The following is a 21,238-nucleotide window of genomic DNA, read 5'->3' as shown; positions in this document are numbered from 1 at the left end:
GAGGAGGGTGGAAGAGTGGAGGATGGAAGGTAGAGGAGGGGGGAAGAGTGGAGGATGGAAGGTAGAGGAGGGGGGAAGAGTGGAGGATGGAAGGTAGAGGAGGGGGGAAGAGTGGAGGATGGAAGGTAGAGGAGGGGGGAAGAGTGGAGGATGGAAGGTAGAGGAGGGGGGAAGAGTGGAGGATGGAAGGTAGAGGAGGGGGGAAGAGTGGAGGATGGAAGGTAGAGGAGGGGGGAAGAGTGGAGGATGGAAGGTAGAGGAGGGGGGAAGAGTGGAGGATGGAAGGTAGAGGAGGGGGGAAGAGTGGAGGATGGAAGGTAGAGGAGGGTGGAAGAGTGGAGGATGGAAGGTAGAGGAGGGTGGAAGAGTGGAGGATGGAAGGTAGAGGAGGGTGGAAGAGTGGAGGATGGAAGGTAGAGGAGGGTGGAAGAGGAGGGGGGAAGGGTAGAGGAGGGTGGAAGGGTAGAGAAGGGTGGATGAAGGTAGAGGAGGGTGGATGAAGGTAGAGGAGGGTGGATGAAGGTAGAGGAGGGGCGAAGGTACAGGAGGGTGGAGAAAGGTAGAGGAGGGTGGAAGGATAGAGCAGGTGGAGAAAGGTAGAGGAGGGTATAAGGATAGAGCAGGGTGGAAGCATAGAGCAGGGTGGAGGAGTGGAGGAAGGAAGGTAGAGTGGAGGAAGGAAGGTAGAGTGGGGGCGAAGGTAGAGTGGGGGCGAAGGTAGAGTGGGGGCGAAGGTAGAGTGGGGGTGAAGGTAGAGTGGGGCGAAGGTAGAGTGGGGGCGAAGGTAGAGTGGGGGCGAAGGTAGAGTGGGGGCGAAGGTAGAGTGGGGGCGAAGGTAGAGGAGGGTGGAGGAATGGAGGGTAGAGGAGGGTGGAAGGTAGAGGAGGGTGGAGGAGTGGGGGAAGGTAGAGGAGGGTGGAAGAGTGGAGGGTAGAGGAGGGGGGAAGGCAGAGGGGCGAAGGTAGAGGAGGGTGGAGGAAGGTAGAGAAGGGTGGGGGAAGGCAGAGAAGGGTGGAGTAAGGTAGAGGAGGGTGGAAGAGTGGAGGGTAGAGGAGGGGGGAAGGTAGAGGAGGGTGGAAGAGTGGAGGGTAGAGGGTGGGGAAGATAGAGGAGGAAGGTAGAGAAGGGTGTAAGGTAGAGGAGGGTGGAGGAAGGAAGGTAGAGTGGGGGTGAAGGTAGAGGAGGGGCGAAGGTAGAGGGTGGAAGGTAGAGGATGGTGGAGGAGTGGGGGAAGGTAGAGGAGGGTGAAGGAGTGGGGGAAGGTAGAGGAGGGTGGAGGAGTGGGGGAAGGTAGGTAGAGTGGAGGAAGGAAGGTAGAGTGGAGGAAGGAAGGTAGAGTGGGGGCGAAGGTAGAGTGGGGGCGAAGGTAGAGTGGGGGCGAAGGTAGAGTGGGGGCGAAGGTAGAGTGGGGGCGAAGGTAGAGGAGGGTGGAGGAATGGAGGGTAGAAGGTAGAGGAGGGTGGAGGAGTGGGGGAAGGTAGAGGAGGGTGGAAGAGTGGAGGGTAGAGGAGGGGGGAAGGCAGAGGGGCGAAGGTAGAGGAGGGTGGAGGAAGGTAGAGAAGGGTGGAGGAAGGCAGAGAAGGGTGGAGTAAGGTAGAGGAGGGTGGAAGAGTGGAGGGTAGAGGAGGGGGGAAGGTAGAGGAGGGTGGAAGAGTGGAGGGTAGAGGGTGGGGAAGATAGAGAAGGGTGTAAGGTAGAGGAGGGTGGAGGAAGGAAGGTAGAGTGGGGGTGAAGGTAGAGGAGGGGCGAAGGTAGAGGGTGGAAGGTAGAGGATGGTGGAGGAGTGGGGGAAGGTAGAGGAGGGTGGAGGGTAGAGGAGGGTGGAGGAGTGGGGGAAGGTAGAGGAGGGTGGAGGAGTGGGGGAAGGTAGAGGAGGGGGGAAGGTAGAGGAGGGTGGAGGGGGGGGAAGGCAGAGGGGCGAAGGTAGAGGAGGGTGGAAGAGTGGAGGATGGAAGGTAGAGGAGGGTGGAAGAGTGGAGGATGGAAGGTAGAGGAAGGGGGAAGAGTGGAGGATGGAAGGTAGAGGAAGGGGGAAGAGTGGAGGATGGAAGGTAGAGGAGGGGGGAAGAGTGGAGGATGGAAGGTAGAGGAGGGGGGAAGAGTGGAGGATGGGAGGTAGAGGAGGGTGGAAGAGTGGAGGATGGAAGGTAGAGGAGGGGGGAAGAGTGGAAGATGGAAGGTAGAGGAGGGGGAAGAGTGGAGGATGGAAGGTAGAGGAGGGTGGAAGAGTGGAGGATGGAAGGTAGAGGAGGGTGGAAGAGGAGGGGGGAAGGGTAGAGGAGGGTGGAAGGGTAGAGAAGGGTGGATGAAGGTAGAGGAGGGTGGATGAAGGTAGAGGAGGGTGGATGAAGGTAGAGGAGGGGCGAAGGTACAGGAGGGTGGAGAAAGGTAGAGGAGGGTGGAAGGATAGAGCAGGTGGAGAAAGGTAGAGGAGGGTATAAGGATAGAGCAGGGTGGAAGCATAGAGCAGGGTGGAGGAGTGGAGGAAGGAAGGTAGAGTGGAGGAAGGAAGGTAGAGTGGGGGCGAAGGTAGAGTGGGGGCGAAGGTAGAGTGGGGGCGAAGGTAGAGTGGGGGCGAAGGTAGAGTGGGGGCGAAGGTAGAGTGGGGGCGAAGGTAGAGTGGGGGCGAAGGTAGAGTGGGGGCGAAGGTAGAGTGGGGGCGAAGGTAGAGTGGGGGCGAAGGTAGAGGAGGGTGGAGGAATGGAGGGTAGAGGAGGGTGGAAGATAGAGGAGGGTGGAGGAGTGGGGGAAGGTAGAGGAGGGTGGAAGAGTGGAGGGTAGAGGAGGGGGGAAGGCAGAGGGGCGAAGGTAGAGAAGGGTGTAAGGTAGAGGAGGGTGGAAGAGTGGAGGGTAGAGGAGGGGGGAAGGTAGAGGAGGGTGGAAGAGTGGAGGGTAGAGGGTGGGGAAGATAGAGGAGGAAGGTAGAGAAGGGTGTAAGGTAGAGGAGGGTGGAGGAAGGAAGGTAGAGTGGGGGTGAAGGTAGAGGAGGGGCGAAGGTAGAGGGTGGAAGGTAGAGGATGGTGGAGGAGTGGGGGAAGGTAGAGGAGGGTGAAGGAGTGGGGGAAGGTAGAGGAGGGTGGAGGAGTGGGGGAAGGTAGAGGAGGGTGGAGGGTAGAGGAGGGTGGAGGAGTGGGGGAAGGTAGAGGAGGGTGGAGGAGTGGGGGAAGGTAGAGGAGGGTGGAGGAGTGGGGGAAGGTAGAGGAGGGTGGAGGAGGGTGGTGGAGTGGGGGAAGGTAGAGGAGGGTGGAGGAGTGGGGGAAAGTAGAGGAGGGTGGAAGGTAGAGGAGGGTGGAGGAGTGGGGGAAGGTAGAGGAGGGTGGAAGGTAGAGGAGGGTGGAGGAGTGGGGGAAGGTAGAGGAGGGTGGAAGGCAGAGGAGGGTGGAGGAGTGGGGGAAGGTAGAGGAGTGGAGAGGAGGGTGGAGGAGTGGGGGAAGGTAGAGGAGTCTAGAGGAGTGGACGAAAGCAGAGGAGGGTGGAGGAGTGGGGGAAGGTAGAGGAGGGTGGAGTAGGGGAGGAAGGTAGAGGAGGGTGGAGGAGGGGGGGAAGGTAGAGGAGGGTGGAGGAGTGGAGGAAAGCAGAGGAGGGTGGAGTAGGGGAGGAAGGTAGAGGAGGGTGGAGTAGGGAAGGTAGAGTGGAGGAAGGAAGGTAGAGTGGGGGCGAAGGTAGAGTGGGGGCGAAGGTAGAGTGGGGGCGAAGGTAGAGTGGGGGCGAAGGTAGAGTGGGGGCGAAGGTAGAGGAGGGTGGAGGAATGGAGGGTAGAGGAGGGTGGAAGGTAGAGGAGGGTGGAGGAGTGGGGGAAGGTAGAGGAGGGTGGAAGAGTGGAGGGTAGAGGAGGGGGGAAGGCAGAGGGGCGAAGGTAGAGGAGGGTGGAGGAAGGTAGAGAAGGGTGGAGGAAGGCAGAGAAGGGTGGAGTAAGGTAGAGGAGGGTGGAAGAGTGGAGGGTAGAGGAGGGGGGAAGGTAGAGGAGGGTGGAAGAGTGGAGGGTAGAGGGTGGGGAAGATAGAGGAGGAAGGTAGAGAAGGGTGTAAGGTAGAGGAGGGTGGAGGAAGGAAGGTAGAGTGAGTGGGGGTGAAGGTAGAGGAGGGGCGAAGGTAGAGGGTGGAAGGTAGAGGATGGTGGAGGAGTGGGGGAAGGTAGAGGAGGGTGAAGGAGTGGGGGAAGGTAGAGGAGAGTGGAGGAGTGGGGGAAGGTAGAGGAGGGTGGAGGGTAGAGGAGGGTGGAGGAGTGGGGGAAGGTAGAGGAGGGTGGAGGAGTGGGGGAAGGTAGAGGAGGGTGGAGGAGTGGGTGAAGGTAGAGGAGGGTGGAGGAGGGTGGTGGAGTGGGGGAAGGTAGAGGAGGGTGGAGGAGTGGGGGAAAGTAGAGGAGGGTGGAAGGTAGAGGAGGGTGGAGGAGTGGGGGAAGGTAGAGGAGGGTGGAAGGTAGAGGAGGGTGGAGGAGTGGGGGAAGGTAGAGGAGGGTGGAAGGCAGAGGAGGGTGGAGGAGTGGGGGAAGGTAGAGGAGTGGAGAGGAGTGGAGGAAAGCAGAGGAGGGTGGAGGAGTGGGGGAAGGTAGAGGAGTCTAGAGGAGTGGACGAAAGCAGAGGAGGGTGGAGGAGTGGGGGAAGGTAGAGGAGGGTGGAGTAGGGGAGGAAGGTAGAGGAGGGTGGAGGAGGGGGGGAAGGTAGAGGAGGGTGGAGGAGTGGAGGAAAGCAGAGGAGGGTGGAGGAGTGGAGGAAAGTAGAGGAGGGTGGAGTAGGGGAGGAAGGTAGAGGAGGGTGGAGTAGGGAAGGAAGGTAGAGGAGGGTGGAAGGTGGAGTGGGGGCGAAGGTAGAGTGGGGGCGAAGGTAGAGTGGGGGCGAAGGTAGAGTGGGGGCGAAGGTAGAGGAGGGTGGAGGAATGGAGGGTAGAGGAGGGTGGAAGGTAGAGGAGGGTGGAGGAGTGGGGGAAGGTAGAGGAGGGTGGAAGAGTGGAGGGTAGAGGAGGGGGGAGGGCAGAGGGGCGAAGGTAGAGGAGGGTGGAGGAAGGTAGAGAAGGGTGGAGGAAGGCAGAGAAGGGTGGAGTAAGGTAGAGGAGGGTGGAAGAGTGGAGGGTAGAGGAGGGGGGAAGGTAGAGGAGGGTGGAAGAGTGGAGGGTAGAGGGTGGGGAAGATAGAGGAGGAAGGTAGAGAAGGGTGTAAGGTAGAGGAGGGTGGAGGAAGGAAGGTAGAGTGAGTGGGGGTGAAGGTAGAGGAGGGTGAAGGAGTGGGGGTAGGTAGAGGAGAGTGGAGGAGTGGGGGAAGGTAGAGGAGGGTGGAGGGTAGAGGAGGGTGGAGGAGTGGGGGAAGGTAGAGGAGGGTGGAGGAGTGGGGGAAGGTAGAGGAGGGTGGAGGAGTGGGGGAAGGTAGAGGAGGGTGGAGGAGGGTGGTGGAGTGGGGGAAGGTAGAGGAGGGTGGAGGAGTGGGGGAAAGTAGAGGAGGGTGGAAGGTAGAGGAGGGTGGAGGAGTGGGGGAAGGTAGAGGAGGGTGGAAGGTAGAGGAGGGTGGAGGAGTGGGGGAAGGTAGAGGAGGGTGGAAGGTAGAGGAGGGTGGAGGAGTGGGGGAAGGTAGAGGAGGGTGGAAGGCAGAGGAGGGTGGAGGAGTGGGGGAAGGTAGAGGAGTGGAGAGGAGTGGAGGAAAGCAGAGGAGGGTGGAGGAGTGGAGGAAAGCAGAGGAGGGTGGAGGAGTGGAGGAAAGTAGAGGAGGGTGGAGTAGGGGAGGAAGGTAGAGGAGGGTGGAGTAGGGAAGGAAGGTAGAGGAGGGTGGGAGGTGGAGTGGGGGCGAAGGTAGAGTGGGGGCGAAGGTAGAGTGGGGGCGAAGGTAGAGTGGGGGCGAAGGTAGAGGAGGGTGGAGGAATGGAGGGTAGAGGAGGGTGGAAGGTAGAGGAGGGTGGAGGAGTGGGGGAAGGTAGAGGAGGGTGGAAGAGTGGAGGGTAGAGGAGGGGGGAGGGCAGAGGGGCGAAGGTAGAGGAGGGTGGAGGAAGGTAGAGAAGGGTGGAGGAAGGCAGAGAAGGGTGGAGTAAGGTAGAGGAGGGTGGAAGAGTGGAGGGTAGAGGAGGGGGGAAGGTAGAGGAGGGTGGAAGAGTGGAGGGTAGAGGGTGGGGAAGATAGAGGAGGAAGGTAGAGAAGGGTGTAAGGTAGAGGAGGGTGGAGGAAGGAAGGTAGAGTGAGTGGGGGTGAAGGTAGAGGAGGGGCGAAGGTAGAGGGTGGAAGGTAGAGGATGGTGGAGGAGTGGGGGAAGGTAGAGGAGGGTGAAGGAGTGGGGGTAGGTAGAGGAGAGTGGAGGAGTGGGGGAAGGTAGAGGAGGGTGGAGGGTAGAGGAGGGTGGAGGAGTGGGGGAAGGTAGAGGAGGGTGGAGGAGTGGGGGAAGGTAGAGGAGGGTGGAGGAGTGGGGGAAGGTAGAGGAGGGTGGAGGAGGGTGGTGGAGTGGGGGAAGGTAGAGGAGGGTGGAGGAGTGGGGGAAAGTAGAGGAGGGTGGAAGGTAGAGGAGGGTGGAGGAGTGGGGGAAGGTAGAGGAGGGTGGAAGGTAGAGGAGGGTGGAGGAGTGGGGGAAGGTAGAGGAGGGTGGAAGGCAGAGGAGGGTGGAGGAGTGGGGGAAGGTAGAGGAGTGGAGAGGAGTGGAGGAAAGCAGAGGAGGGTGGAGGAGTGGGGGAAGGTAGAGGAGTCTAGAGGAGTGGACGAAAGCAGAGGAGGGTGGAGGAGTGGGGGAAGGTAGAGGAGGGTGGAGTAGGGGAGGAAGGTAGAGGAGGGTGGAGGAGGGGGGGAAGGTAGAGGAGGGTGGAGGAGTGGAGGAAAGCAGAGGAGGGTGGAGGAGTGGAGGAAGGTAGAGGAGGGTGGAGTAGGGGAGGAAGGTAGAGGAGGGTGGAGTAGGGAAGGAAGGTAGAGGAGGGTGGAAGGTGGAGGAAGGTAGAGGAGGGTGGTGGAGTGGGGGAAGGTAGAGGAGGTTGGAAGGTAGAGGAAGGTAGAGGAGGGTGGTGGAGTGGGGGAAGGCAGAGGAGGGTGGAGGAGTGGGGGAAGGCAGAGGAGGGAGGTGGAGGGGGGGAAGGTAGAGGAGGGTGGAGGAGTGGAGGAAGGTAGAGGAGGGTGGAGGAGTGGGGGAAGGTAGAGGAGGGTGGAAGGTAGAGGAGGGTGAAGGAGCGGGGGAAGGTAGAGGAGGGTGGAAAGTAGAGGAGGGTGAAGGAGTGGGGGAAGGTAGAGGAGGGTGGAGGAGGGTGAAGGAGTGGGGGAAGGTAGAGGAGGGTGGAAGGTAGAGGAGGGTGGAGGAGTGGGGGAAGGTAGAGGAGGGTGGAGGAGTGGGGGAAGGTAGAGGAGAGTGGAGGAGTGGGGGAAGGTAGAGGAGGGTGGTGGAGTGGGGGAAGGTAGAGGAGGGTGGTGGAGTGGGGGAAGGTAGAGGAGGGTGGAGGAGTGGGGGAAGGTAGAGGAGGGTGAAGGAGTGGGGGAAGGTAGAGGAGGGTGGAGGAGTGGGGGAAGGTAGAGGAGGGTGGTGGAGTAGGGGAAGGTAGAGGAGGGTGGAGGAGTGGGGGAAGGTAGACGAGGGTGGAAGGTAGAGGAGGGTGGAGGAGTGGGGGAAGGTAGAGGAGGGTGGAAGGTAGAGGAGGGTGGAGGAGTGGGGGAAGGTAGAGGAGGGTGGTGGAGTGGGGGAAGGTAGAGGAGGGTGGAGGAGTGGGGGAAGGTAGACGAGGGTGGAAGGTAGAGGAGGGTGGAGGAGTGGGGGAAGGTAGAGGAGGGTGGAAGGTAGAGGAGGGTGAAGGAGTGGGGGAAGGTAGAGGAGGGTGAAGGAGTGGGGGAAGGTAGAGGAGGGTGGAGGGTAGAGGAGGGTTGTGGAGTGGGGGAAGGTAGAGGAGGGTGAAGGAGTGGGGGAAGGTAGAGGAGGGTGGAGGGTAGAGGAGGGTGGTGGAGTGGGGGAAGGTAGAGGAGGGTGAAGGAGTGGGGGAAGGTAGAGGAGGGTGGAGGGTAGAGGAGGGTGGTGGAGTGGGGGAAGGTAGAGGAGGGTGGAGGAGTGGGGGAAGGTAGAGGAGGGTGAAGGAGTGGGGGAAGGTAGAGGAGGGTGAAGGAGTGGGGGAAGGTAGAGGAGGGTGGAGTAAGGTAGAGGAGGGTGGAAGAGTGGAGGGTGGAGGAGTGGGGGAAGGTAGAGGAGGGTGGAAGGTAGAGGAGGGTGGAGGAGTGGGGGAAGGTAGAGGAGGGTGGTGGAGTGGGGGAAGGTAGAGGAGGGTGGAGGAGTGGGGGAAGGTAGACGAGGGTGGAAGGTAGAGGAGGGTGGAGGAGTGGGGGAAGGTAGAGGAGGGTGGAAGGTAGAGGAGGGTGAAGGAGTGGGGGAAGGTAGAGGAGGGTGAAGGAGTGGGGGAAGGTAGAGGAGGGTGGAGGGTAGAGGAGGGTGGTGGAGTGGGGGAAGGTAGAGGAGGGTGGAGGGTAGAGGAGGGTGGTGGAGTGGGGGAAGGTAGAGGAGGGTGAAGGAGTGGGGGAAGGTAGAGGAGGGTGGAGGGTAGAGGAGGGTGGTGGAGTGGGGGAAGGTAGAGGAGGGTGAAGGAGTGGGGGAAGATAGAGGAGGGTGGAGGGTAGAGGAGGGTGGTGGAGTGGGGGAAGGTAGAGGAGGGTGGAGGGTAGAGGAGGGTGGTGGAGTGGGGGACGGTAGAGGAGGGTGAAGGAGTGGGGGAAGGTAGAGGAGGGTGGAGGGTAGAGGAGGGTGGTGGAGTGGGGGAAGGTAGAGGAGGGTGAAGGAGTGGGGGAAGGTAGAGGAGGGTGGAGGGTAGAGGAGGGTGGTGGAGTGGGGGAAGGTAGAGGAGGGTGAAGGAGTGGGGGAAGGTAGAGGAGGGTGGAGGGTAGAGGAGGGTGGTGGAGTGGGGGAAGGTAGAGGAGGGTGAAGGAGTGGGGGAAGGTAGAGGAGGGTGGAGGGTAGAGGAGGGTGGTGGAGTGGGGGAAGGTAGAGGAGGGTGAAGGAGTGGGGGAAGGTAGAGGAGGGTGGAGGGTAGAGGAGGGTGGTGGAGTGGGGGAAGGTAGAGGAGGGTGGAGGAAGGTAGAGGAGGGTGGAGGAGTGGGGGAAGGTAGAGGAGAAAAGTGAGGGGTCACTCAAATGCAATAAACATTTGTGCGTGGCTGTGGTTGGTGAGTGTGTGTGGCGGTGTGTGTCTCTGTACATGTATGGTATTACCTGGCTCTCCTTTTGAACCAGAGGTCCTCTTGAGGACGAAGCTGAACTCGTCACTCTGTCCGTACGAGATGATGATGTCATCCAGGTCCTCCATGACAGACCTGGCGCTGCACGTCATCAGACCCAGAGCTCTGTCGTCGTTGGGCTTCAGGAAGTTATGCTGCTCTGCAAACCTACAGCAACACAGGGACAGTCAGTCACCGAGTCAGTCAGTCAGTCAGTCAACAAGTGGGACAGTCAGTCAACGAGTGGGTCAGTCAGTCAGTCAGTCAACGAGTGGGACAGTCAGTCAGTCAGGCAGTCAACGAGCGGGTCAGTCAGTCAACGAGTGGGTCAGTCAGTCTGTCAACAAGTGGGTCAGTCAGTCAGTCAACAAGTGGGTCAGTCAGTCAGTCAACAAGTGGGTCAGTCAGTCAGTCAACAAGTGGGTCAGTCAGTCAGTTAGTCAACGAGTGGGTCAGTCAGTCAGTCAGTGGATGAGTGAGTGGGACAGTCAGTCAGTCAACAAGTGGGTCAGTCAGTCAGTCAGACAACGAGTGGGTCAGTCAGTCAGTCAGACAACGAGTGGGTCAGTCAGTCAGACAACGAGTGGGTCAGTCAGTCAGTGGATGAGTGAGTGGGTCAGTCAGTGGATGAGTGAGTGGGTCAGTCAGTCAGACAACGAGTGGGTCAGTCAGTCAGTCAGACAACGAGTGGGTCAGTCAGTGGATGAGTGAGTGGGTCAGTCAGTGGATGAGTGGGCCAGTCAGTCAGTGGATGAGTGAGTGGGTCAGTCAGTGGATGAGTGGGCCAGTCAGTCAGTGGATGAGTGAGTGGGTCAGTCAGTGGATGAGTGAGTGGGTCAGTCAGTCAGTCAGTGGATGAGTGAGTGGGTCAGTCAGTCGGTCTATCAGTCAGTCAGTCAGCGGGTCAATCAGTCAGTCAGTCAGCGTGTCAATCAGTCAGTCAGCGGGTCAATCAGTCAGTCAGCAGGTCAGTCAGTCAGTGGGTCAGTCAGTGGGTGGGTCAGTCAGTGGGTGGGTCAGTCAGTCAACAAGTGGGTCAGCGGGTCAGTCAGTCAGCAGGTCAGTCAGTCAGCGGGTCAGTCGGTCAGCGGGTCAGTCGGTCAGTCAGTCGGTCAGCGGGTCAGTCAGTCAGCGGGTCAGTCAGTCAGCGGGTTAGTCAGTCAGCGGGTCAGTCAGTCAGTCAGCGGGTCAGTCAGTCAGTGGGTCAGTCAGTCAGCGGGTCAGTCAGTCAGTGGGTCAGTCAGTCAGTGGGTCGGTCAGTCGGTCAGCGGGTCAGTCAGTCAGCGGGTCAGTCAGTCAGCGGGTCAGTCAGTCAGCGGGTCGGTCAGTCGGTCAGCGTGTCAGTCAGTCGGTCAGCGTGTCAGTCAGTCGGTCAGCCAGTCGGTCAGCGTGTCAGTCAGTCGGTCAGCGTGTCAGTCAGTCGGTCAGCGTGTCAGTCAGTCGGTCAGCGTGTCAGTCAGTCAGCGGGTCAGTCAGTCAGCGGGTCGGTCAGTCAGCGGGTCGGTCAGTCAGTCAGCGTGTCAGTCAGTCAGTCGGTCAGCGGGTCGGTCAGTCAGCGGGTCAGTCAGTCAGTCAGTGGGTCAGTCAGTCAGTGGGTCAGTCAGTCAGTGGGTCAGTCAGTCAGCGGGTCAGTCAGTCAGTGGGTCGGTCAGTCGGTCAGCGTGTCAGTCAGTCGGTCAGCGTGTCAGTCAGTCGGTCAGCGTGTCAGTCAGTCGGTCAGCCAGTCGGTCAGCGTGTCAGTCAGTCGGTCAGCGTGTCAGTCAGTCGGTCAGCGTGTCAGTCAGTCGGTCAGCGTGTCAGTCAGTCAGCGGGTCAGTCAGTCAGCGGGTCGGTCAGTCAGCGGGTCGGTCAGTCAGTCAGCGTGTCAGTCAGTCAGTCGGTCAGCGGGTCGGTCAGTCAGCGGGTCAGTCAGTCAGTCAGTGGGTCAGTCAGTCAGTGGGTCAGTCAGTCAGTGGGTCAGTCAGTCAGCGGGTCAGTCAGTCAGTGGGTCGGTCAGTCGGTCAGCGTGTCAGTCAGTCGGTCAGCGTGTCAGTCAGTCGGTCAGCGTGTCAGTCAGTCGGTCAGCGTGTCAGTCAGTCAGCGGGTCAGTCAGTCAGCGGGTCGGTCAGTCAGCGGGTCGGTCAGTCAGTCAGCGTGTCAGTCAGTCAGTCGGTCAGCGGGTCGGTCAGTCAGCGGGTCAGTCAGTCAGTCAGTGGGTCAGTCAGTCAGTGGGTCAGTCAGTCAGTGGGTCAGTCAGTCAGTGGGTCAGTCAGTCGGTCAGCGGGTGTCAGTCAGTCGGTCAGCGGGTCAGTCGGTCAGCGGGTCAGTCAGTCAGCGGGTCAGTCAGTCAGCGGGTCAGTCAGTCAGCGGGTCAGTCAGTCAGCGGGTCAGTCAGTCAGTGGGTCAGTCAGTCAGTGGGTCGGTCAGTCAGTCAGTGGGTCAGTCAGTCAGTGGGTCAGTCAGTCAGTGGGTCAGTCAGTCAGTGGGTCAGTCAGTCAGTCAGTGGGTCAGTCAGTCAGAGGGTCAGTCAGTCAGTCAGTCAGAGGGTCAGTCAGTCAGTGAGTCAGAGGGTCAGTCAGTCGGTCAGTGGGTCAGTCAGTCAGTCAGTGGGTCAGTCAGTCAGTCAGTCAACGAGTGGGACAGTCAGTCAGTCAGGCAGTCAACGAGCGGGTCAGTCAGTCAACGAGTGGGTCAGTCAGTCTGTCAACAAGTGGGTCAGTCAGTCAGTCAACAAGTGGGTCAGTCAGTCAGTCAACAAGTGGGTCAGTCAGTCAGTCAACAAGTGGGTCAGTCAGTCAGTTAGTCAACGAGTGGGTCAGTCAGTCAGTCAGTGGATGAGTGAGTGGGACAGTCAGTCAGTCAACAAGTGGGTCAGTCAGTCAGACAACGAGTGGGTCAGTCAGTCAGTCAGACAACGAGTGGGTCAGTCAGTCAGACAACGAGTGGGTCAGTCAGTCAGTGGATGAGTGAGTGGGTCAGTCAGTGGATGAGTGAGTGGGTCAGTCAGTCAGACAACGAGTGGGTCAGTCAGTCAGTCAGACAACGAGTGGGTCAGTCAGTGGATGAGTGAGTGGGTCAGTCAGTGGATGAGTGGGCCAGTCAGTCAGTGGATGAGTGAGTGGGTCAGTCAGTGGATGAGTGGGCCAGTCAGTCAGTGGATGAGTGAGTGGGTCAGTCAGTGGATGAGTGAGTGGGTCAGTCAGTCAGTCAGTGGATGAGTGAGTGGGTCAGTCAGTCGGTCTATCAGTCAGTCAGTCAGCGGGTCAATCAGTCAGTCAGTCAGTGGGTCAATCAGTCAGTCAGTCAGCGGGTCAATCAGTCAGTCAGTCAGCGTGTCAATCAGTCAGTCAGCGGGTCAATCAGTCAGTCAGCAGGTCAGTCAGTCAGTGGGTCAGTCAGTGGGTGGGTCAGTCAGTGGGTGGGTCAGTCAGTCAACAAGTGGGTCAGTCGGTCAGTCAGTCGGTCAGCGGGTCAGTCAGTCAGCAGGTCAGTCAGTCAGCGGGTCAGTCAGTCAGCGGGTCAGTCGGTCAGTCAGTCGGTCAGCGGGTCAGTCAGTCAGCGGGTCAGTCAGTCAGCGGGTCAGTCAGTCAGTGGGTCAGTCAGTCAGCGGGTCAGTCAGTCAGTGGGTCAGTCAGTCAGTGGGTCGGTCAGTCGGTCAGCGGGTCAGTCAGTCAGCGGGTCAGTCAGTCAGCGGGTCGGTCAGTCGGTCAGCGTGTCGGTCAGTCAGCGGGTCAGTCAGTCAGCGGGTCAGTCAGTCAGCGGGTCAGTCAGTCAGCGGGTCAGTCAGTCAGCGGGTCAGTCAGTCAGCGGGTCGGTCAGTCGGTCAGCGTGTCAGTCAGTCGGTCAGCGTGTCAGTCAGTCGGTCAGCGTGTCAGTCAGTCGGTCAGCGTGTCAGTCAGTCGGTCAGCGTGTCAGTCAGTCAGCGGGTCGGTCAGTCAGCGGGTCGGTCAGTCAGCGGGTCGGTCAGTCAGTCAGCGTGTCAGTCAGTCAGTCGGTCAGCGGGTCGGTCAGTCAGCGGGTCAGTCAGTCAGTCAGTGGGTCAGTCAGTCAGTGGGTCAGTCAGTCAGTGGGTCAGTCAGTCAGTGGGTCAGTCAGTCGGTCAGCGGGTGTCAGTCAGTCGGTCAGCGGGTCAGTCGGTCAGCGGGTCAGTCAGTCAGCGGGTCAGTCAGTCAGTGGGTCAGTCAGTCAGTGGGTCAGTCAGTCAGTGGGTCAGTCAGTCAGTGGGTCAGTCAGTCAGTCGGTCGGTCAGTCAGTCAGTGGGTCAGTCAGTCAGTGGGTCAGTCAGTCAGTGGGTCAGTCAGTCAGAGGGTCAGTCAGTCAGTCAGTCAGAGGGTCAGTCAGTCAGTCAGTCAGAGGGTCAGTCAGTCAGTGAGTCAGAGGGTCAGTCAGTCAGTGAGTCAGAGGGTCAGTCAGTCAGTGAGTCAGAGGGTCAGTCAGTCAGTGAGTCAGAGGGTCAGTCAGTCGGTCAGTGGGTCAGTCAGTCAGTCAGTGGGTCAGTCAGTCAGTGGGTCAGTCAGTCAGTCAGTCAGTGGGTCAGTCAGTCAGAGGGTCAGTCAGTCGGTCAGTGGGTCAGTCAGTCAGAGGGTCAGTCAGTCAGTCAGTGGGTCAGTCAGTCAGAGGGTCAGTCAGTCGGTCAGTGGGTCAGTCAGTCAGTCAGTCAGTCAGTCAGTCAGTCAGTGGGTCAGTCAGTCAGTGGGTCAGTCAGTCAGAGGGTCAGTCAGTCAGAGGGTCAGTCAGTCAGTCAGCGGGTCGGTCAGCGGGTCGGTCAGTCGGTCAGCGTGTCAGTCAGTCAGCGGGTCAGTCAGTCAGCGGGTCAGTCAGTCAGCGGGTCGGTCAGTCGGTCAGCGTGTCAGTCAGTCGGTCAGCGTGTCAGTCAGTCAGCGGGTCAGTCAGTCAGCGGGTCGGTCAGTCAGTCAGCGTGTCAGTCAGTCAGCGGGTCGGTCAGCGGGTCGGTCAGTCAGCGGGTCAGTCAGTCAGTCAGTGGGTCAGTCAGTCAGTGGGTCAGTCAGTCAGTGGGTCAGTCAGTCGGTCAGCGGGTCAGTCGGTCAGTCGGTCAGCGGGTCAGTCGGTCAGTCAGTCAGTGGGTCAGTCAGTCAGTGGGTCAGTCAGTCAGTGGGTCAGTCAGTCAGTCAGTCAGTCAGTGGGTCAGTCAGTGGGTCAGTCAGTCAGTGGGTCAGTCAGTCAGAGGGTCAGTCAGAGGGTCAGTCAGTCAGAGGGTCAGTCAGTCAGAGGGTCAGTCAGTCGGTCAGTGGGTCAGTCAGTCAGTCAGTGGGTCAGTCAGTCAGTGGGTCAGTCAGTCAGTCAGTCAGTGGGTCAGTCAGTCAGAGGGTTAGTCAGTCGGTCAGTGGGTCAGTCAGTCAGAGGGTCAGTCAGTCGGTCAGTGGGTCAGTCAGTCAGTGGGTCAGTCAGTCAGTCAGTGGGTCAGTCAGTCAGAGGGTCAGTCAGTCGGTCAGTGGGTCAGTCAGTCAGAGGGTCAGTCAGTCAGTCAGTGGGTCAGTCAGTCAGAGGGTCAGTCAGTCGGTCAGTGGGTCAGTCAGTCAGTGGGTCAGTCAGTCAGTCAGTGGGTCAGTCAGTCAGTGGGTCAGTCAGTTAGTGGGTCAGTCAGTCAGTGGGTCAGTCAGTCAGAGGGTCAGTCAGTCAGTCAGTGGGTCAGTCAGTCAGTCAGCGGGTCAGTCAGTCAGTAGGTCAGTCAGTCAGTGGGTCAGTCAGTCAGAGGGTCAGTCAGTCAGTGGGTCAGTCAGTCAGTCAGTGGGTCAGTCAGTCAGTCAGTGGGTCAGTCAGTCAGCCAGTCAGTGGGTCAGTCAGTCAGAGGGTCAGTCAGTCAGAGGGTCAGTCAGTCAGAGGGTCAGTCAGTCAGTCAGTGGGTCAGTCAAGCTACAGATACTAACACACTACTGGTAATTGGTCACATGGCTTCTCGTTCAGTTACCCCAGTCCACTTCAAGGGTGCGCATCCTCTCCGGAGCTACAGATACACCCCCCAGCTCCTCTCCGGAGCTGCAGATACACCCCCCAGCTCCTCAACGGAGCTACAGATACACCCCCCAGCTCCTCTCCGGAGCTACAGATACACCCCCCAGCTCCTCTCCGGAGCTGCAGATACACCCCCCCAGCGCCTCTCCGGAGCTGCAGATACACCCCCAGCTCCTCTCCGGATCTACAGATACACCCCCCAGCTCCTCTCCGGAGCTGCAGATACACCCCCCAGCTCCTCTCCGGAGCTACAGATACACCCCCCAGCTCCTCTCCGGAGCTGCAGATACACCCCCCAGCTCCTCTCCGGAGCTACAGATACACCCCCCCAGCTCCTCTCCGGAGCTACAGATACACCCCCCAGCTCCTCTCCGGAGCTGCAGATACACCCCCCAGCTCCTCTCCGGAGCTACAGATACACCCCCCAGCGCCTCTCCGGAGCTACAGATACACCCCCCAGCTCCTCTCCGGAGCTGCAGATACACCCCTCCCAGCGCCTCTCCGGAGCTGCAGATACACCCCCAGCTCCTCTCCGGATCTACAGATACACCCCCCAGCTCCTCTCCGGAGCTGCAGATACACCCCCCAGCTCCTCTCCGGAGCTACAGATACACCCCCCAGCTCCTCTCCGGAGCTACAGATACACCCCCCAGCTCCTCTCCGGAGCTACAGATACACCCCCCAGCTCCTCTCCGGAGCTACAGATACACCCCCCAGCCCCTCTCCGGAGCTACAGATACACCCCCCAGCTCCTCTCCGGAGCTACAGATACACCCCCCAGCTCCTCTCCGGAGCTACAGATACACCCCCCAGCTCCTCTCCGGAGCTACAGATACACCCCCCAGCTCCTTTCCGGAGCTACAGATACACCCCCCAGCTCCTCTCCGGAGCTACAGATACACCCCCCAGCTCCTCTCCGGAGCTACAGATACACCCCCCAGCTCCTCTCCTGATCTACAGATACACCCCCCAGCTACTTACTTGTGGAAGTTCCTCCCATCCAACCGCACCACGATGTAACAGTTTTTCCGACAGGTGCCGTCTGTCTCGAAGTTACAGACGTACTGAAACTTGCTCTTGGCCATTCTGTTGCTGCTGGTGAAAACCCTGGCTACTGGTCGAAGGATGCACGTCTTGATGCCTCCTGGGAATCTACACGGCACTGGACCAAACATGAGGGTTCTGTGTGAAAGGACAGAGCAGATTAAATCACTGTAGATTCTGTGGGAGAAGAACAAGCAGCACAAGGTTGGCTGTGGTCTTCATGTCAAATTCTGCTTTCTTAATATTCCACTTATATGCAATATTTTAGTGAAGCAAGTATTGCAGGTAAGACCAGAAACACTCCCACCCACAGGCTCAACCTGGTCTCAGAGCATTTCTTATTATTCTGTACGTAAATCTGAAACACTCCATTTAGTATGATGTTACGTTTCGTATGGTATGTATTAATCTGTGGATGTCCATTATCCAGTTCCTGTGATATCATACGAATTGTAATTTGTAATATGTTACGAATTTGCAAAAATGTTAAATTTGTTACGAATTAGCAAAAGATACGATATGTTACAAATTCCAATTTGTTGTGGCTAACAAGGTTAAAGGGTTAAGGTTAGCTAAACGGGTTAAGGTTAGTGAAAGGGTTAGCTAACATGATAAGTAGTTGCAAAGTTGCTAATTAGCTAAAATGCTAAAGTTGTCCGTCATGAGATTCGAACACGGAATCTTTCGGTTGCTAGACATTAGCGTTATACGCCCATCCATCCACCCTGACAAACCAAACTCCTTTCATTTTTGCCTTAAGTAACCTTCCGTCTTATGTAACCATACCAAAAGGTAATATCAAACTATGTCGCATTTAGTCTGAGATCAGGCTGACAGGCTTCTACATTACCAAAAATATGGGAACACCTGCTCGTCGGACATCTCATTCCAAAATCATGGCCATTAATATGGAGTTGGTCCCCCTTTTGCTGCTATAACAGCCTCCACTCCTCTGGGAAGGGTTTCTGTGGGGACTTGCTTCCATTCAGTCACGAGCATTAGTGATGTTGGGCGATTAGGCCTGGCTCGCAGTCGGCCCCATCGAACATCACAAAGGTGTTTGATGGGGTTGAGGTCAGGGCTCTGTGCAGGCCAGTCAAGTTCTTCCACACCGATCTCAACAAACCATTTCTGCATGGACCTCTTTGTGCATTTGTAACAGTTGTAACTTTAAACCGTCCCCTTGCCCCAACACGGGCGCGAACCAGGGACCTTCTGCACACATCAACAACGGTCGCCCACGAAGCATCGTTACCCATCGCTCCACAAAGGCCACGGCCCTTGCAAAGCAAGGGGCAACACTACTTAAGTCTCAGAGCAAGTGACGTAACTGATTGAAATGCTACTAGCGCGCACCCGCTAACTAGCTAGCCATTTCACATCCGTTACACTCACCCCCCTTTCAACCTCCTCCTTTTCCGCAGCAACCAGTGATCCGGGTCAACAGCATCAATGTAACAGTATAACTTTAAACCGTCCCCTCGCCCCGACACGGGCGCGAACCAGGGACCCTCTGCACACATCAACAACAGCCGCCCACTAAGCATCGTTACCCATCGCTCCACAAAGGCCGTGGCCCTTGCAAAGCAAGGGGCAACACTACTTAAGTCTCAGAGCAAGTGATGTAACTGATTGAAATGCTACTAGCGCGCACCCGCTAACTAGCTAGCCATTTCACATCCGTTACACATTGTCATGCTGAAACAGAGTAGGGCCTTCCCTAAACTGTTTCCACAAAGTTGGAAGAACAGAATCGTCTAGAATGTCATTGTATGCTGTAGCATTAAGATTTCCTTCACTGGAACTAAGGGGCCTAGGCCAAACCATGAAAAACAGCCCCAGACCATTATTCCTCCTCCACCACCAAACTTTCATTCATCTGACTGCCAGATGGTGAAGTGTGATTCATCACTCCAGAGAACGCGTTTCCACTGCTCCAGAGTCCAATGGCAACAAGCTTTACACCACAGCAGCCGATGCTTGGCATTGCATATGGTGATCTTAGGCTTGTGTGAGGCTGCTCGGCCATAGAAACCCATGTCACAAAGCTCCTGACGAACAGTTCTTGTGTTGACGTTGCTTCCAGAGACAGTTTAAACTTGGTAGTGAGTGTTGCAACCGAGGACAGACGATGTTTATGCGCTACGGCGGTCCAGTTTACTGAGCTTGTGTGGCCTACCAATTCGCGGCTGAGAAGTTGTTTCTCCTAGACATTTCCACTTCACAATAACAGCACTTACAGTTGACTGGGGCAGCTCAAGCAGGGAAGAAATTTGATGAACTGACTGACTTGTTGGAAAGTACGACGTTGAAAGTCACTGAGCTCTTCAACAAGGCCATTCTACTGCAGATGTTTGTCTATGGAGATTGCATGGCTGTGTGCTCGATTTTCTAGACCTGTCAGCAACTGGTTTGGCTGAAATAGCCGAATCCAATAATGTGAAGGGATGTCCACATACTTTTGTATATAGTGTACTTACAAATGGTTGTCATCCTCTTCGGTCCATGATTTTAATTCTTCCTTAAAACAATGTTATAACTTAGTTTACTTTAGGTGAATCAATGTAAGTGATGCTATTGTCGAGGCAGTGCTGTAAGTTATTAGTATAAATGTTTTTGTGAGAATGTAGCTGACAAAGGACAGAACACAAGTTATTTTCACCAGTGCTGGTATACAGTCCATCCATCAAATAGGTCCTACACGAACATATACTGCGAATTTCTGTTCCGGGACAGTATCTCATCTACGATCTCAATACAAAAAAGCAAGAAACAAAAACAAACGAATATAAATAATTTTTGTTGATTTTCTTTTGGTTCGGTTCCTGTACGTAATTCCCTTTAAAAAAATAATAAAAAACAAAACAAAGCTTACAGACGACTAATATGTAATTTAGTTGCAGCTGCCTCAAATCTGCTGCATGGTCCTTCAGCGCCCTCGCCTGGTGAAAATAGAGAAAGGAAGCGGAAGAAGACTAACTTTCCCATGATTCTCAGCGTCGTGCATGTCTGCATTTGTTTTAAACATGGAGGAGAGGGAAAGAAGAGGAGATAAACAACAAAAATGTCCAGAAGCAGAAAAGAAAGAGAGAGAATCAACAAGTGCATGTGCTTCAGATGCAACCGAACATACGGCAGAAGAAGATGATGATATCGCGGCAAAGTTGGACGTCACCTCCGATAAATTTGATCCACTCCTGGCGCTATACTCGGCTACTGTGCCTCTTCCATACCCAAACGTGAAATGCTTCAACAACATAGCCGAGTATGAGAGCTTTCTAAAGGGGGGACGGGGCCGCGCCAAGCCGGAGAACGTGGAGAAAAAACTGAGGAAAGGCAGGAAAGGTGTAGCGGATCCGGAGAGGATAGAGAAACTGAAGAAGTTGATGGTGAACAACCCGATAGAGGGAGAAGATGGAGAGGAGGGGACCAGCGGCACTGCCCGCCGTTGTAGAATACAGAAGGCTCCCAAGAATGTCCTGACCAGGATGCCTCGTATGTCGTGAATTATTTCTACCTATTGTAGGACCTGCTTTGAATCCTTTAGTTTTTGGTGGTTTGGTTTCAGATCCAAACATGACCTCTTTCATTCTTACTTATGATCATTGTCTCATATTGCCACATATTTAGGCAAATTAAAACTCTTCATTGATATGTGGGGCATTATTGATGAGTCAAACATGTGGTTGACAGCCAGGTGAATTCTATTTAATGTCTACTTCCTGTTTATACAGTCCATACAGGAAGTCCTCTGGGGGAGCTGCACCGCTGCGTGCAGGAGAGGATCAGGGTGAAAGTTCACATCAGAACCTTCAAGGGGCTCCGTGGAGTGTGTTCTGGCTTCATAGTGGCCTTCGACAAGTTCTGGAACATGGTGAGAGCTCACCCCCTTCTCTCGCTCTTACCCGACCCTTACCCTACCCATGCCCTCCACCGCCTCTCGACAGGTGGCTTGCAGACTAGACTATAGTCTTGTGTAAGACAGTGCTCAAATAACCTTACACATCGCTGTCCTCGCTCTCAATCTCTCCCCTCACCCTCTATTCCCTCTCCTCTCTCTCTCTCCCTGTTAGGCGATGGTAGATGTAGATGAGACCTACAGGGAACCTCTGCTGGGTGAAGCTCTCTACCACGAGAAGGCCCTCACTGTCACACGGGTAGGTCTGGTGCCACCGAAGGGCTCTGATCCTCTAGTCTAGTGGTGCATTCTAGAGAATAGGGTGTTGTCTTGGATGCAGATGATGACATTTCCAGATCATGTGTCACTCACTAAAAAAGGTACAGCCATTATCATTCTCTGCAATCAGAAAAGAAACTGATTAGCTATCCCTCTCCTTCCCTAGCTCTTTGACAAGCTGAAACTCCAGGAGAGTGCGGCGCTGAGAGAATGTGAGGAGAAGAAGCAGATAGACAAGAGGAAAGCTGAACCCCTCCATCCCCCGCCTGAGACCCAAACCAGAGACAGCAGACGACGGGACCCCAATAGAGGGGACCCCAGAAGGAGAGGAGACCCTAGGGCAGTGGACCCCCGACTTGCAAGGGCCACAGTTGGCCCCCCAGTGGGCGATTACCCCGGAGCCCTCGGGGCCACAGGTAAGGCCCAGGGGTCAAATGTTAAAGGTCAGGAGTCAGGGACTGAGGGGCCCAAGAGAACAGGGTCCCAGAAGAAAGAAGTGTCCCAGCCCTACGGGAGGGTTCACACGCGCCACGTCAACCAGCTCTTCATACGGGGAGAGAACGTGCTTCTAGTCAACCTACAACCACTCTGAATCTATTGTGTGTTCTAGCCAGCAGGGGTGGCAACCTAGTCTGGAAATGGAAACCAGTCTGTTCCTGCTCTCTTGCCAACTTCTTTTGGAGTTTTCATGCCACGTGAACAGAAACCGACACTGCCGCCCGGGCTAGTGGCAACCCTCCAGGAAAGTTACTTGACCTGAAGGTCCAACGCGTTGAAGCTTTACCAAGATCCATCCAGCAAGACCTACAGTATCTACACTGGTTTAGACCAACCTGGAAGTCTCACTGCTACTGCATATCATATTGATATTCTCTGCTTTACGCAGACAGACATTAACTAGAAATAAAACATGAATTACCAA

General features: G+C 56.6%; 2 protein-coding genes across 3 annotated transcripts in view; one reads left to right on the top strand and one right to left on the bottom strand.

Annotated features, from left to right (window-relative positions):
- LOC129858699 (probable tRNA(His) guanylyltransferase) overlaps positions 1 to 19,092 on the bottom strand; it is a 26,038-nt gene extending 6,946 nt beyond the window's left edge. The window contains exons 1-3 of one of the 2 annotated variants that reach the window (XM_055928027.1): positions 18,620 to 19,092; positions 16,077 to 16,277; positions 9,139 to 9,311 (exon numbers count right to left, since the gene is read on the bottom strand). In XM_055928027.1, the coding sequence (XP_055784002.1) occupies positions 9,139 to 9,311; positions 16,077 to 16,270 (367 nt within the window). In that variant the 5' untranslated portion in view covers positions 16,271 to 16,277; positions 18,620 to 19,092. Of the gene's footprint in view, positions 718 to 9,138; positions 9,312 to 16,076; positions 16,278 to 18,619 lie in introns of those variants that run through there. The other variant, XR_008760062.1, reaches the window with a different exon arrangement.
- On the top strand, positions 19,002 to 21,238 carry LOC129858695 (U7 snRNA-associated Sm-like protein LSm11). Its single transcript, XM_055928022.1, has 4 exons — positions 19,002 to 19,634; positions 19,874 to 20,013; positions 20,213 to 20,296; positions 20,483 to 21,238. The coding sequence occupies exons 1-4, from the start codon at positions 19,145 to 19,147 to the stop codon at positions 20,906 to 20,908; spliced, it is 1,140 nt and encodes a 379-aa protein (XP_055783997.1). The 5' UTR covers positions 19,002 to 19,144; the 3' UTR covers positions 20,909 to 21,238.

This window comes from Salvelinus fontinalis, chromosome 6 (genome assembly GCF_029448725.1).
Source record: "Salvelinus fontinalis isolate EN_2023a chromosome 6, ASM2944872v1, whole genome shotgun sequence".
Lineage (NCBI taxonomy): Eukaryota > Metazoa > Chordata > Actinopteri > Salmoniformes > Salmonidae > Salvelinus > Salvelinus fontinalis.
The sequence above is the reverse complement of the archived record's forward strand: the minus strand, read 5'-3'. Positions and strand labels throughout refer to the sequence as shown.